This window comes from Mustela erminea, chromosome 7, assembly GCF_009829155.1.
Source record: "Mustela erminea isolate mMusErm1 chromosome 7, mMusErm1.Pri, whole genome shotgun sequence".
NCBI lineage: Eukaryota > Metazoa > Chordata > Mammalia > Carnivora > Mustelidae > Mustela > Mustela erminea.
The window spans coordinates 7,350,449-7,367,270 of NC_045620.1; the positions used below are offsets into that span (position 1 = coordinate 7,350,449).

Here is a 16,822-nt window from a genome sequence, read left to right on the forward strand (position 1 = left end):
TTCCTTTCTTTTTCTTTCTCTCTCTCTTTCTCTTTTTTTTTTTCAAGATTTTTATTCATTTATTTGAGAGAGAGAGAATGGGGGGGGGAGCATGACAAGGGGAGGGTGAGAGGGAGAAGTAGACTCCCTGCTGAGCGCAGAGCCTGATGCAGGACTCGATCCCGGGACTCCAGGATCATGACCTGAGCCCAAGGCAGTCGCTTAAACAACTGAGTCATCCAGGCGCCCTCTGCTCTGCTCATTTCTTGTCTTCTTAAACTGTAGCCTGAAGACCCTCTGTCTATGCCGTAGTTTACTGAGGGATTTTCCCTCTCCCGCTAAAGGTTTTAATTCTACTCCTGCTATGCTGGACTTCCCTTGCCCAGGAAGGGAACCAACGCACTTTCTTACACCAATGCACTCTGATATTAGGATGAATCATTCTCCAATTTATCAAATGCATCTGAACTCAGTGTGAACACAGAAAGGATGTTTTAAGTAGAACTGTCTACCACATCTGCCTGGCTTGTTCCCACCTTTCCATTACACAGGTATCCTTGAACTCTCTCTATAAAAATGATCCAAATCATCATTTTTGCATCCTGCGACTACTAGGAAAGTTTAATATAATCATGGAACACCAGACTATGGGAATAGCCAGCCCAGTCTCCTGTGCTAACAAGCCAAAAAATTAGTACCCGAGTTCTCCCAGCATGGTGGCAGCTGGCACCTGGTTCCCAGGACCTGAACTCCATCTCTCAGAACCCACTGGCAGGCACCCACTTGCTCTCCACCTTGAATTTATTGAAGTTCAAGGTTCAATTCCAATCGCCTCCTAAAACCATGGCTGCCAAGTGGGGAGCAGCCTTCACAGGTGCTCATGAACATTCTAAGTTGGATTTTTCCAGAGATTGGCCACCTGAGCCAATAAATGGAAAGTACACTTATTCAGCTTATTACCAAATACTTGTTGATTTTGAGGCATAGTCTGTAACCGCCAAGAGCTTTTGTCTAAGACAATCCAAGAAGGATGAAGCAGGGGCACCTGGGTGGCTCAGTGGTTTAAGCCGCTGCCTTCAGCTCGGGTCGCGATCTTAGGGTCCTGGGATCGAGCCCCGCATCGGGGACCTGCTCGGTGGGGAGCTTACTCACCCCCCCACCCAAACCCTGCCTGTCTCTCTGCCTGCTTGTGATCTCTCTCTGTCAAATAAATGAATAAAATCTTAAAAAAAAAAAAAAAGAAGAACATCTGGTGGGCCTGGGACGACAGGAAAAGGGCATTAAAATCTGAGCAGGGGGAGTGACAACGGGACACGGGAATCAGAGAGGAATTGCTAGAGGAGTTACTGGGCACACAGCCGAATCCCCAGATGCTTGCCCCGGGGTCACAGGGGTTCCAGGAGCTTCACATCTTAGTCCATCTCCCAGATCACCTCCAGCACGCAGGAGGCTGCAGGATGTCTGAGGTCAGACTAGGCGTCCTTCATTGCTCCTTCTAAATGTTAGACTCTTAAGATGCCTGCATGTGTGTGCACTCGAAGCTCTGGGGACGATATGCCCAGGGAGCCAGGACGGTGGTTGGCGTTAAGTCAAGGCTTGGAGACGCCAAAGCCAACATGGAGGCCCAGGATCATTGGAATGATCAGTGACTAAAAACCAGGATTTTAGAACCAGAAGGGAATTTTGGTATTTGTTTTGCTCACTGGTGTGTTCTCAGCTCTCAGAACGGTGGCTGTTCCGCACACTCTTGCCAAGTGAAAGACTGAATCCAATCCACGATGCGGGAGAGCGGGCTGGAACCAGCTTGTGAATGCCAAGTATTACATTTTCGGAGAGTTCGTGAGCTGGTTGTTAAATGCAGCCATCAATAAAAATTAAACCATGCAAACTTACAGTTACATAAATTGTGTATATAAAATACACACGATTGTGTGCATGGTACTCAAGTCACAACAGATGTATTACTCAAAACTCATTGCTTCCTGTTATTATTTTACTATCGTCCATGCTCTGAGATTATCTGAGTCGGTCACATCTACTTGGCAGAGATGGATGTAAAAGAGCATGCCTCTCTAGATCACTTCCCAACTCTGCGTTTGCACACAGGCGCTTTTCTTCAGAGGGCCATTTCTTAAACATCTGCGAGCACATGAGTAAATCCAACCCGTAGTGTAAAAGAAGGGCCTGCGAGCCAAACACGGAGCACCAGACAGGCTGTGTGTGGTCTGTGTGCACCCCATCCCCCCACTTCTCACCTGGCTGACGCCTACCTTCCCTTCAGGAGTCAGATCAGGAACCCCTCAACATTTTCCTGACATCTCGTCTCTGTTAATGACATCTAAAAAAAAATTTTTTTTAGAGATTTTATTTATTAGAGAAGAGAGAGAGGACACAAGCCTGGGAGAAGGAAGAGGCAGAGGGACAAGCGGACTGCCCATGGAGCAGGGAGCCCCACTCAGGGCTCCATCCCAGCAGTCTAAGATCATGACCTGACCTGAACCAACAGGCCACCCAGGCGCCCCTCGTGTCCCATTCTTACTCCCATTGTTTTGCTGACAGCAGCTGGACACCCCCCTCTCCATGGCAGACCACAAACTCCTGGAAAACGGTGAGTAAATATGTTCTCTCCATATCCCCAGCGCCTCACTAGGGCCTCCAAAAGCCTCACAAATACAGAATGGATGGAGGAATAAATGAATGAATGAACAAATGAACCCCACATTCGCCCAGGCAGCAGGGGACAGTTTTTAGAAATCAATCCTCATCAGCTCAGCCAATGAGAAGCACTGTTAGCCCAAGGCTGAATTCCTGCAGAAGCTCTAAGTCCAGGTTAAATTAATGTGGCTTTCACTGGCTGGGGGGCCGTGGTCAAGAGACTCTGCTTCCTCCTACTTTGTTACTCAAGGGATGAGCAGCAGCAAGGCCTACGTGCAGACAAGCAATCGGCCAGGACCTGCCCCAGCCCCAGCAGCTGCGGAGTTCAACTCTCCGCACTTACTCCTTCTGTTAGCAGCATTAGCTCAAGATCCCACCGGGGGACAAAGACGGGCTTCGTGAAAGTCAAACAAATGCCTTCTTGTACTTGAATGCTCGAATCTTCTCCCTAGACAGCAGGGATGCACCCAGGTCTCCTCCTCACCCAGGCTAAGTGAGTTCTGCCGCTGCCGGGTGGCCAGAAATACTCAACCAATCACTGGTTGTAACCGATAGGGTTTCGAAGGCACAAAAACATTATGCTGCTGGGAAGAGAGACCGACCACGGAGTCAGAGACCATGTTCCAGTTTACGGTGCGCGCCACAAGAACCGTGGCATAGGGGACACACCCTCGTCTTGTCTGAGCCTCCAGGGGCCTTTTCTCATAGAACTTCTCTTTTCATGAGACAAAAAAAGGGAAACATATAAAAAGTCATCAGACTGCAGTACAAAAGAATGAGGCCCTGCTACCTGCTACCCCACAGATGAACCTGAACAGGTGATACCAGGTGAACGAAGCCATTTGCAAAAGACCATTATGTTGCCAGAGTCCACTTATAGGAAATGTCCAGAACCGGCAAATCCAGAGAGAAAGGGAAGGCACATGAGCGGCTGCCTACGGCTGGGCGGGTGACGGCTACGGGAGACAGGTTTCTTTTGGGGGCGATGAAAATATCCGGAGTTGATGGGTGTGACTGAAACGACTCTGTGCGTACACCGAGACCCTGAAACTGTCCAGGTTAAGGGGTGTACTGTATGGTGTGCGGACGGTACCCCAGCAAGCTGTCCTGAGAAAAGTAAGATCAGATAGTGTGTGCCACACAGACTATTAAAAAACTCACGGTATAATAAAATAGTGGCTGGCGACTTCCAGTCAGTCCATCCCAGGGGAACTGACATGGCAACTCGAGTGACACCTGGCCCTCGCGTGGTCGCCCACCACCATCATCATCAACAGCACCGACGGGTCCTTTTAAAGACCTCCCGTGGCTCACAGTGAGGGAAATGCTGCTCGCCCAGGCCCTTTTCTCCTCATGATGGGCAAAACATATCAAGCCTCTCGGGAGAGGAGAAAGTTCTAATGATGCTATTTACAGCTTCTCAGTGAGAAACACAAACAAGCAAACAAACCAACAACTGTCCTCCACACCACCAGCCACTTTCTGGGTTTCTGCATTCTTCCTTGGGTCTGGCTGACACTTGTGGCTTAGACACTTCTTTGATGAGAGGGAGACCCAGAGTACAGAGCAGTGGTGACTCTTGGCCGAACACGCCACCATAGCGTCCTTCCTAGGGCTCCAGCTGCTTGACAGCAGAGCCCTGTGTTGTTGAAACTGACCAGCACGGCAGGAGGAGGCTTTCTGCCGCGGCGGTGGCACATGGGTACCGCATGCGGTGTGTGTGTGACATCAGCCTGGCCCCATTCAGACACGGGCTCACACCACCACAATGGAACTCACTCCAACCGCCTCAGGCTAGAACTCACTCCAACCGCCTCAGGCTCTTAAACTTGCGCCAGGAGGCTCCTGACAGTACCGAGAGCCTGGGGTTTACCAAGAGCGACTTGGCATTTGCAAATCAGATCGGAAGTCTCCGTCCGCTCCACCTGGATCCTGAAGGGACGGAACCAGGACACGGTCTGCCAGTGGCATTCAGCCGTGAGTCAGGGCCGCCTCTCAGCCGGGATGTCTGCTCAACCCGACAGACTTCCAGAGCTCAGACGGTTCTGACACTATCCACGGTTTCAAGTATATATAAACCAACTTATTTTCTGTGGATATTTTAAGCACAAAGTGTGGGCAAAGTTGAGTCACAGGGACAATTCAAGAGAGAAATAGTAAAACCGTGTTCCAAAAAAAGGCAGCATCTCCGTGTCTCCCTCTTTCCACTCCCCAGTCAGCCTTGCTAACAGCACGCTCCTGGCTCATGGACGTTCTCCCCTGGGCGTCCTGAACGACGCCTTCATTTTCTGCCTACTTCTTCTCCAATGAAAAGAACATCTGAAAACATGCCTTACGTTTGCTCTCCAGACCATGGGTCAACGGTTCTCCAACTCCAGCAAGCAGGAGAATCACCCGGATGGTCCCATCCTCCAGGAATGTGCCTTTCTGCCCAGTCTCCAGATGGCTCTGATCTCACGGGTCCAGGGACCATACTTTGAGAATCACTGCCCTGTGTCCTTAGGACCAATCATGATGGAGGAAGAAAAAGTTCTCCACTGTGGTAAGAGCCCAAATTTGGCCAACAATCGGGATAAAGTCTGGAGCTGCCACTAATAACTGCAGGACTCCAGGCTAGTTATTTAGCTTCCTTTTATTCCTTCTACCACCTCATCAGTAAAAAAGAGAAAAAAAAAATGCTTCTACTTAGCAGCTAATTTTAAGAACATCCACGGCTTATTGTGGGGTTCCATCCATTTAGCAATATTGTCATTAAGCCCCATATCAACCAAAATACTGTCTTTAGCAAGAGTTTCTGAAAAGGGTCTTATTAGGAGCATTCACATCTTTTTAAACCTGAATATTTGATACTGGACTCTTCCTGGGTCACGACAGGAGCTTTAAAAAAATATTCAGGCAACAACAACAAAAAAGCCACCCAATTAAATCCTAAAAAACATAAATATGTTTAGAGAATATATTTAACCACCAGGTCCCAGTTAGTACTCAAGGCATTCAATGAATAAGGATGAACACAGCTCGGTGTGGGCACATGGATAACTGGAGGAAAAGGAGAAAATCCAAAAGTCCCCCTAAAACCAAAGTCTCCCTCTCCCCCACCTTGGGGAGCTTACAATCTCCAAGGCATCTCTGCCTATACATCTGGTAGCATTTTGCTCAGCACCCAAAAGGGGGTGGGAGGGAGGTCCACATCTTGTTTATGGTCCATTTCTTTAAAAGTTGTAATAAACTGTGTTCTTTCTTCCCTAGTAGTGATATATTTCTGTCATATTCAGGGAACACACAAAAGAATATAAGGTAGATTTGAAATTAGCCCTATACACATCACCTAGGAAAAACAAAAGCAAAGAAAAAAAGAGAACTTTTAACATGCTAATAATTACCTTCTAGTCTTTTTTTTAACTGTGCATGCATAATGTGTATTTTTTTTAATATTTTATTTATTTATTTAAGAGAGAGAAAGAGATCACAAGTAGGCAGAGAGGCAGGTAAAGAGAGAGGGGGAAGCAGGCTCCCTGCTGAGCAGAGAGCCTGATGTGGGGCTCGATCCCAGGACTCTGAGATCATGACCTGAGCCGAAGGCAGAGGCTTTAACCCACTGAGCCACCCAGGCGTCCCCGTAAACTGTATTAAACACAAGCTGCATGAGTGTGGATATGCTGTCGTGTCCTCTTTTTTACATTTAATGTATTGTGTACAGACCTTAACATTCCTAAACACTACTATCTTCTGTATGACCATGTTAATGTCTGTGCCGTAGCCCATCCTTTGTCTGTGCCTTACTTTGTTTGCTCGTTTATAAGAAATAAATTATTTCTTATTTACCAGATGTGATCATGGAATTAAATTCTGACCCAATCTCCTTCTTAACATTTTTTTTTCTGCTAACCACAGTTGTTATGCTGGGACCCACTCCATCAACAACTATTCCCAAAGTCAGTTTTTAAATGAATTTTAAAATTTAATGTTAATTTACATGTCAACTGGATTTTAGAGTGACTCAAAAATTACCTTTAAATGCTACATCAGAAAAGTAGATGACTTGATAATTTTGTTTTTATTCTTAAAGCTGTCTTACCTTCACATTACTGTGGCATCTGTACAACAGACTAATCTGTAGCCATTAGAAAGAAAAAGGCAAATCGCTGTTAAAGAGGTGTTGAAACCACCCTAAAAATAAGGAGCCACAATTACTTATCTGTCCATGCTCACAGGGAGGGTTCATCACCGGGGTGGGTTTAGGTATCAACCATCCACACTATGATGATTCTCAAATGCACACCTGGAGCTCCCCTCTGTCCCCCAAACCTCGGACTTCTGTGTGCATCATCCCATGTCTGCCCACGTGCTTCGCAGGCCTCTCTCGTTGAGCGTGTCCATTCCTGAATTACCGTTTCTCGCTGTCGACTTCCTCCAGTCTCCTCCCCTTCCAGGTAAGCGGTTCTTCCATTCTACCTATTGCTCTGCTTAAAGCAGAGAAAGCCCTGTGAGGCTACCTTGTTGACTCTCTAGTCTACAGGATTGCTTACCCACCAGCAAAGCTGGTTTTCCAATCTTCAGAATGTGTCAAGAACGCCCCACCTTTCACCATGTCCAGCCCGCCATCTTGGTCCATGTCACGGCACTCACCTAGATCCCAAGATGGAGGAAAGAGCTCCCGAATGTTCTTCCTGTTGAAACTCTTATCGCACCTACCTGGGGTCTTTTCCAAATTTTAAAAGTGAAGTCAGCCTATCTCCCCTTCCTCGAAACCCTCAAATGACTTTCCAACCCACTCCAAGAAAAATCCAAGTCTTTATCACAGCTACAAGGTCATACAGCGCCTGGTTTCTCGTGACTTCTAGACCACACCCCCACTTCCTCCATCTCCCCACTTTATCTGCTTCAAGATCACAGCCTTCTTGACCTTGAACATGCAAAGCATAAAATGGCCTCAATACTCTGGCAGAGAGCTGAGGGCAGTTAAGGGTGAGCCATGAAAATTTCTTAAGGCCCCCTCTGGCTGGAACAATGGGCGCTCAGAAATTTTCAAGGCTCACTCTGTACCCCAGCCCTCTGCCAGCACATCACCCCATCAGAGCAATAAACCTCCATCGCTCTCTCTTGCTTTACACTGTAATGTTCTTCAGAGCAAACGCCAAGTCCTGATAGATAGATTTATATGTCTACTGTTGACCGTCTCATCCCCCACAACAACGCAGCAAATTCTTTGGACAAGGAGTGTTTCTTGTTCTCTGCTGTACTCCTGCTTCCTACCACAAGACCTGCCACAAGGTAGATGCTCATATTTGTAGAATGAATGAATGTATTAATAAGCAGATTTGCATTTTACATCATGCACAGATCCAATTCTTAATCCAAAGTCTCTTTTTGATACTAATGCATCTCAAAATAAATCACAGCTTCCTCCCTCGACGGCACCACATCCATTCACCAGTTTAAAGAACCTGGTAGCTCTGAATCGGGCACTGTTGGTTATGTGCAAGCACAGCACCCCTCCAAGACCAGGCTTGGACAGAGCAGACATCTCTCTTCTTCCTACACTGCAGCTTTATAGACCCTCCCACCCCGCAAGCCTCTACCCCTTTGGGTCTTCTCAAATAAGACTTACGAGAAGACGAAATCCAGGAGAAGTTAAAAGGAGACGAGAAAAGAGTTCTCAAAGAAGCTAAAACATAATTTCAGATCTCTAGCCAGAGAGAAGCACTTCAAATATCTCATGAATAGTAAATATGTTTTGAACTGAATCTTAAAATGTTAGGCTTATTCTTACAAAATCCAGACCAAATGTCTCCCTTAAAAGAGAACAGTGGCTTTAGACAATACTTAAAAAAAGAAAAAAGACATAAAGATCAAGCATGTGTTTGTGGAGCATGCAATCTGTTTCCCCGAGTCTAACAAATCCCTATTTCTGAAGTTTATCAAACACACTGCAAAGTACCAGCAGATCTGTCTTGTATGGTTCAGTGCTGGGAGTCATTTATTGAGATAACTACGTTTGCTGCATTTTGTGGGGTTCCTTCTGCTTGATGAAGCAGATTCATTCAATCAATACAAACTGCTTAAAATGTTAATTGCTACGCTAAGTGGCAGTAACCAATCCCTCCTGAACAGAGATGCAAATATTGTTGAAAAAGTCCCGTCATCATTGCGGGGCAACCCCGTGGTGCATGAGAAGATGGAATTCGTTCTCACGGCAGTGTACCCAGGTATGCAGAGAGGCTCCTGGGCCTGCCTTTCCTCCACCTGCTGGACAGGTATCCTCCCCTTTGTGTGGGAGGAGAAAAAGGATTTAAGGAGGATTTTAAGAGGATTTCTTAAAAGCGTCTAGTGTTCTTCAGTGAGAGAGCATCACATGATCCTGCTTTCCCAAACCCTTAAATGCAGACCACTGATACAACACATGTAAAGAGTGGTTAGTGTCCAATAATTAGACAATGAAAGAACTCTGAGCATAATGACATTCCGTTCCCAGCAGAGGACTGTGTTCTCTGATTGGCATATATCTTCCGGAGAATCTTTATAGGTATACAGGACATCAAGGTATGCAGTCCCCTGCTGTGCTATCTTTAGCACTTGTCCCATTTCTTCCAGGGACCAAGGAGCCAGACCCCGCGTCAATTTAGAGCAGTGGTTCTCCAAGTGTGGTGCCCGGACCAGCAACATCAGCATCACTTGAGAACTTACTAGACATTCAAATTCCAATTCTCCACTACAGACCTGTGAAACACTGGCGCTTGAGCCCAGTGACTGGGGCTCACTAAGCCTTCCAGGTGACCCTGATGCACTCTGAAGGTGCAGAAGCACTGTCCCAAGTCTCATCCCCCCCACTCTCTCGCCCTTTCCCCCGGTGCCCAGCCCACAAACACCTACGAGGGCTCTAGAAGTCTGTTTTCCAACTATGCAAAGTCCCCAGATTTTATCCTCCCTGCCAGTTCCGATCAAATCCACATCCTGGGCGGGGCGCACCTGGGTGGCTCAGTGGGTTAAAGCCTCTGCCTTCGGCTCGGGTCATGATCTCAGGGTCCTGGGATCGAGCCCCACGTCGGGCTCTCTGCTCGGTGGGGAGCCTGCTTCTCCCCTCTCCCTCTGCCTGCCTCTCTGCCTACTTGTGATCTCTGTCTGTCAAATAAATAAGTAAAATCTTAAAAAAAAAAAAAATCCATGTCCTGGGCTTTATATTCCTCTCCTGACTCTTCACATACTAATCATGAGCTACTGAGCCTCAGTTTCTCCCTCTATGAAACAGACCTAATAGTGCTTCCAATGAAATACAAAGTACTCCAGTATTTTGGAAGGCAATACAGCAACACCGATTTAAATTTAAAAGTACTTACAACCTTTAATTCAGCAATCCTGCTCCCGGGTTGACAACATTCAGTTACATAAAGTAACATTCAGAAACTCAGTTAAAGTGGGGCGCCTGGGTGGCTCAGTGGGTTAAAGCCTCTGCCTTTGGCTCAGGTCATGATCTCAGGGACCTGGGATTGAGCCCCATGTCGGGCTCTCTTCTTAGCGGGAAGTCTGCTTCCCCCTTCTCCCTCTGCCTGCCTCTCCGCCTACTTGTGATCTCTGTTTGTCAAATAAATAAACAAGATCTTAAAAAAAAAAAAAAACTCAGTTGAAGTTAACATATATAAGTAAGAGCACATATAAGGAGATGTATGATGTAGAATTGTTTATTAGTGACCCCCAAAATCTGATATTCCCATAGATAGGCTAATAAGTGAGTGTCACATCAAGACCCTGAAATACCAACCAATCCATTAAAAAGAATGAATGAGACCAACGCCAGCCACCTGTCTGTCAAGGGCTAGAGAGCAAGCAGCTTTGCAGGCTGGACGGCCCTCATCAAGCCAATGAATCAACTCTTTTGCTTCAGTATGAAAGCAGCCATAACAAGATCTCACTGAATGAACATAGCTGTGTTCCAATAAAACTTTACTTACAAAAACAGGCATAAGCTAGATTTGACTCATGGGTCAGAGGGGCTACCCCTTGAGTCAGAGTTATGATAGATGTCTTTTAAGTACTGTATTTCCATGAGGTATTTACTGTTAAATGAGAAAGCCCAGGGGGTAGCTTTAATATGTAATAGGATTACAATTTTATAATACAAACAATGGCTTCCAAACACCGATATTACATATGTATCTACATGTGTGTCTGTAGATATGGATTTTTGTATGGGATCACATGGGTACAGAGAAAAACAAGGAAAGCAGAATACAAACTCTTGAACAAGACTTAGGAGTTGCTAAAGGGGAAAGGAGGGAATGGTAGACGCATACAAATAAATGACGAAGACAGAAAATACTGTCGTAGCAACCGTCATCATTATGAGCCTATCTCTGTTGTTAGTTAAATGTCACATACGTGTGTTTCTGTAAAAATAAACAGGATTCAAAAACCAACCCCATCTCTTAAGAGAGCGGTGAAAATTAAATGAAATACAGCATTCAGACCCTCCGCGTAGAGCCAGATGGAGCGACACATTCGAACTGTACTCCTCCCGCTAGTAGACTAAGCCCCGTAACTTGGTTTCCTGCTTACACACTCCCTGGCGGTCCTTCCTCTCCCCTGACCCCGTGCGGTGAGTTCTGTACTGAAGGTTCTTTAGTTCCTTCAGTCACTGCGCCCACTGATATGCTCTGGGCATCACTTTTAAGTCATGCGGTCATGCCAGGGGCTGGAAACTTGAAAACGAATGAAACACAATTCCTCCGCTCCCCAGGATTTTAGAGTAAATGGCCGGAGAGCTAAAGGCCGGCTTCGGTCAAGGGGCCTGCCCTCTGCCTCCACAACGGCCCTCCCTCCTCTGCAAAAAGAAAGCAGACTCCTGGAAGTAGAGCTCTCCTTCAGTGTGGGTGGGGCGAGGGGAGAAGATTCCTCGCACGCGCGTGTGTCACACGCCTGGTACCCGGCATGACTTCCGGCACACAGGAGGTGTGCGGTGTGATGGGGATCAGCGACCGAATCACTAAGTGAGTAAGAAACCTCTGTGACATCCCGCCCCCTCTGCCATGTTAACCTTTCTTACTGTAAGTCAACACCAATAACAGCTCAAGGTTGATTTGTATTGGGTAAGTTCCAGACACTGTGTCAAGAAATCACTTGCCTTATCCCACCTGGCCAGGTAGGTATTAATAAAAACCCCCTTTACAGAGCGCGAGAAGCAAACACTAAGGGTGGTGAAGTCACCTGCCGAAGACACTGGGCCACCATTTAGGACTGGTCTCTTAATTACTGCGGAGATAAAGCTCATACCACCATCCGTGTGTTCTACAAAGCACTGAGGTGGTTACAAAGGCCTTAAAGAATGGGCTCAAATCGGGGGTGCCTGGGTGGCTCAGTGGGTTAAAGCCTCTGCCTTTGGCTCAGGTCATGATCCCAGGGTCCTGGGATCGAGCCCTGCATTCGGCTCTCTGCTCAGTGGGGAGCCTGCTTCCCCTCTCTCCCTCTGCCTGCCTCTCTGCCTACTTGTGATCTCTGTATGTCTTAAAAAATAAAAAATCTTAAAAAAAAAAGAATGGGCTCAAATCCTGTTGTGAATGATAAAAGACACCTGAATTTTACTTCCAAAGCTCAGAGAAATGGCAAGTGGCCAGAAGTCTAGGCTACTCGGAGAGGGTTACGCCCCTGCCAACTTGGGCAACAGAAGCTACCAGTGATTCTGCCAGGCCCTCAGACCCCCACGGTCCCAGGGGCCTTCTCTCAAGTGGAAATTAGCAATCTGCCAAACTTGTGGTCCTTCCTCGGCTTCCTCACGAAACCCATTCTCATGGCAGTCTGATCCTGATTCCGGCTCTGACAGATGTTTGGCTTAAACCACCCAGAGCGCTGTCTTGACTTCCTCTAACCCCCTCCCTCGTTCCAACATTTGCAGGAAAAGTGATGGGGATCCCCATCACCGAGATGCTACCGAGCTATCCCCGAGTATTACGGACGTGTCAAGGAAAGACAGCCCGGCGGAGGCTTACCCGTGCAATGTCAGAAAGCGACGGACAGACAGACACAGCAAAGGAAAAGGGAAGAGGAGAACCAGCCCGCTCTCCTGGGAAGGGAAAGTGCAGCAGAGACACGACTGCGCCAACGGGACCCGCTCAAACTATGCCTCCCTTGTCCCCCACAGCTTTGAGAAAGCAGACGGTTGCTGAAACCAGCCGTTTGGGGCCAACTTTCCAAGGGAAGCATTTTGCTGAACACCAGATGCACTCAAACGGTTATTTTCATGGGGAATGAAAGTGATTTGCATCAATTTATTCAGAGCCATCTGAGTTCTCAGCCACATGCATAAAACAAAATCATTGCTCCCTTCGCTTCTGGTAACTTTTTATGCCTCTTTGCGAAGGATATCCACTCCCCATCCGTGCACGGAAATTGATATCCTCGGGGACTATTTTCTACAACCTCTTCAAGCAGACCTGCTTGAAACCTGGGCCTTGGCGTGGCATGAAGAGGGAACTGGATTTGGTATTTAGGCTTCATTTCTCCTTTTCTCTATCCTCATAAAATGGTCCACTTGGCCCGGATTTTGTTCATTCGACAAACACGTAGTAAGTCCTGTGCCAGGCCTTGAGCGTATTACAGACACAGGGAGCCTAGCCTCTGCCCTCTGGAGGCTTCCAGCTTCTAGAAGACCGGCCAGTTACTCGGTTAGATTTTGAAGCTAATGCCCGGGGCAAAAATCCCATAGGGTCCGACTGAACTCACCAGAAGCAGATGCTTTTGTGACACGATGCGGTGCACATGCTGGAACTGAGACCAGGGAGCAAAGGGGTGGTTTGTGTTTTCTGTCTTATGCTTACTCTGGGCACAAGTCTACTGAGTGAAGAGGTGGCCCGGGGGCCCGGGTGGGCCATGCAGATATGGTATACTTTGTTCGGTTGCACTCCGGAATGGGTATCACCACTCTGGGCATATTTACAGGATCCTGTAGAGTGCCAGCCCCTGCGGGAGCCCCACACCTAAGGCAGGGCCTGACCTCACAATCTGAAGCTGCCGTGCTCGCACCAACACCACAGAAGATCTTAAGGAAACAACAAACAACAGAATTCAGCCCCATCAGCCAAATTCCTGGTGTTGCCTTGGACATGCCCATTGCTACAGTGTGAGTCTCTTTCTCCCGGCTCATCCATGCCAGTTTCTGTGAGCAAAAAGGGAATCATTATGGTGGCTCACATCTGACTCTTCCTATGCTCCTCCAAAGTGCCTTACATGTACTAGCCCGTGTGAATCACACCACATTGTGAGGCAAACACACTCTTATCACCCCCAGATGACACGTCAAGTAAACAAGGCAAAGGGAGGCCAAGCTGTAGACGGCGGGACGGACATTCAATCCCAAACACAGTGACCCATCAATTTCTGGCCCAGCTTTCACGCAGAACCTGCCGATCGTTAGAACAGGGTTCTCAACCTCCCGCTGCTGACATCTGGGAGCAGGTTACTCTTTGTTGTGGGGGACTGTTTTGTGTATTATAGGATGTTCAGAGCATCCCTGGCCTCTGACCCTGAACCCTGTGTTAACAACCAAAATGATTCCAGATCCAAATGTCTCTTGGGAGGCAAAACTGCTAGCCACCGAGAATCACCGGTTTAGGGTGACTATACCTTTCAGTTTTCTTGGCAACGTCCTGTTTACATCTGTTATGCAGGCATTACTCTTCATCAGGGCCAACATCCCTGTAGTCACACAGAGCCCCACGCTTGGTTTGATGTTCTGCCGTCACCATCGTGAAAAATCTTAACTTTTGAACAAAGGACCTTATGTATTCATTGTGAATCGGGCCTGCAAATTACAAGACCAGTCTTGCTCTTAAGAAGGCTGACCTTCCCTGGGGATAAAAATATATGTTTATAAAAAATTAAAAATTTAAATTAAAAAAAAAAAGAAGGCTGACTTTGACTCTCAAAAGTGTCCCAGCTGGGAAAAAACTCCTAGGGTAACCCTACTGATTATATGTAATAGAGCCTTTAAAAGCTCACCATGTGATTTTTTTTTTTCTTATTGAGTGAAAAATACAAAAGTCTGGTTTGCTCTTCTGTCAGAGGCTACACAGCTGGTTTTAGTCACCAAGCAGCACATTCATACTTACACTTTTTGCATTTTGCATCATAGATTCCCTGGTGCATATACACTCTGACATTCTCCCCAGTAAGAGCGAGCCTCTGCTACCAAGCAAATAGCCCCAATCCTCCATAAAAAGAGGTCTCAGGGACATAGGTTTCCTGGCAAAAATCTAAAGGACAAGCGGTATGTATTGTTCCCCTGAAGCAGGGGACTAAAACTTGAATGTCTACACGGGTCATGCAGATAGCAGAAATCAGTGAAGTCTTCTGGTTATTGAGACACCAAGAAACGATAAGACTAGGCAGCCCTGAAGGCCATTCATCCTCTCAAAATGGTAGCTACCACTCAATTTTAATTCGGGTGGACACGCTGTTACCAGATAGTCTCAGTTCTCCAAAAGATACAACTATGTATTTTATGTGAAACCTTCCACTGTAAACACTGGGAACTAATTTAATTTAAAATATATCATCTGTGCCAATCACTTGTAGACCAAACAAAAAGTGGTCTCCCCACATCAGCTCCCAACACCTGTGCCATCATCTTCAGTTGTCTTAACTCCTTTCCCTGCTCTGGTCATTTGGGGACTCCACCAAAGTTCCCTTACTGCCTGAAGCTGAATCCATAGATAATTTTACTCCCCCCTCCCCCGACCCCGTCACATAGTGGAGGAGGAATTGTATTTTATGCTTGCATGGGTTGATAAATATTTGGGTAGGAACCTAGCATGTAATCGATTTCCAGTTCCGCAAAAATAATTGACTGGATCTCCTTAAAATATTGCAACTTGCATAGTTGGTGACAATAGCCCATGCTGGCACTACCTCTGAATGCATTCTCTAGGCAACATTCTCTTTGGCAGATCCTGGTCATACCCAACACTTTAAGAGCATGAAAAAAAGAGCCATACAAGGCAGAGCACATACGCTGGGGCAACCAAAAGCTGAAACCCTTATTAAATGATTTCTTAAAATGACTGATTCTGGTTAAAATAAAAAATGGCCTCTGGTTTTGCTGACAGGCATTTGGGATTATTGCATTGCTTTTAGTAAACTCCTAGGAGGAAATCCACATGGTGTGGAAGAGAGGGACTGATTAATAATCAAAGTACATTTGTGTCTAACAATGAAAGCCAAGATGCAGAGGGCCGTCAGTGAGCTACAGCCTGGAGGCCATATCCTGGTGGCCTGTGTTTTATGGCCCAGAACCTAGAACGGTTTTTACATTTTTAAAGTAAAAAAGAAGAGGGGGAGGGAGTCAAGGAGGAAGAAGAGGTAGAGGAGGAGGAGGAAGCAGCAGTACTCTATGTGGCTCCCAAAATATAAAATATTTATTATTGGGCCCTGTACAGAAAATGTTCACCAACCCTTGGAGATGGATACATCACTCATTTCCTAACTTCTCAACATTGATTAAAAATGTCACTGAAATGATCCTACTTCTCTCGCCATCCCCAGCACCAACACCATCTCTACCCTCTCTGTGATGACTGATTTTGGAAACCTGTATTACTCACCACTGCGCATCTGGTCAACCAGATGCACTCTCTGCTCTCATATGAACATCTTCGGTTCCGATCATGCACTGCTGCTGTCTTACCGCCATCAGGCTGTCCACGGACTGCCTATTTATAGCGCCACCATCTTAAACATTAATATTAGTGTCAGAAGTTATACACAAAGCTACAACCTGTTGGCATCATTCAGTTTGTTTCCTTTCCTTGTGGAACAGCGCCACCAGCTGACAAGGACCCTGGCGAGGTCCCAGGAGCCTGGCTATGGGGAGGGGTTGCATAAGCTAGGGCAGCGCTTCATAACCAAGTAAAGGGACTACTAAGATCCGCCACTGCACGGCGCAAGTTATGAGGTTATTATGAGAGACTGGAAGGGCGCACTCCGAAAATGACATTTCCCACCTAATATACCAGAACGAAAGTCATAGCAAATTTAACAAAGAAACCTGAATTTCATCTGTTTCTGTCCTATCTTTAGAGTAAATTCCTGGCAGTATTATTGCTGATAAAGAGATAAGTGAATTTAATTTTGATAAATAAGGACAAATTGCCCTCCAGGGAGACTGTAGCAAACTGAACTCACAGGACTATACCGCTGAATG

The 16,822-nt window shown here is 46.6% G+C and overlaps 2 protein-coding genes across 5 annotated transcripts in view; one reads left to right on the plus strand and one right to left on the minus strand.

Moving 5' to 3' along the window:
• The window catches only part of DOK5 (docking protein 5), a 373,470-nt gene that overhangs the window by 11,834 nt on the left and 344,814 nt on the right, over nucleotides 1-16,822 (minus strand). The gene's annotated exons all lie outside the window — the stretch shown is intronic.
• On the plus strand, nucleotides 13,423-16,687 carry LOC116594782. Its single transcript, XM_032350293.1, has 2 exons — nucleotides 13,423-13,744; nucleotides 16,165-16,687. The coding sequence occupies exons 1-2, from the start codon at nucleotides 13,503-13,505 to the stop codon at nucleotides 16,529-16,531; spliced, it is 609 nt and encodes a 202-aa protein (XP_032206184.1). The 5' UTR covers nucleotides 13,423-13,502; the 3' UTR covers nucleotides 16,532-16,687.

Bases quoted from the DNA above. Each gene is read 5' to 3' on its own strand.
- LOC116594782 (XM_032350293.1), top strand. From the start codon at position 13,503: ATGGTATACTTTGTTCGGTTGCACTCCGGAATGGGTATCACCACTCTG. The intron at 13,745-16,164 runs GTGAGTCTCTTT...CGCCATCCCCAG, and splicing joins GACATGCCCATTGCTACAGT to CACCAACACCATCTCTACCC.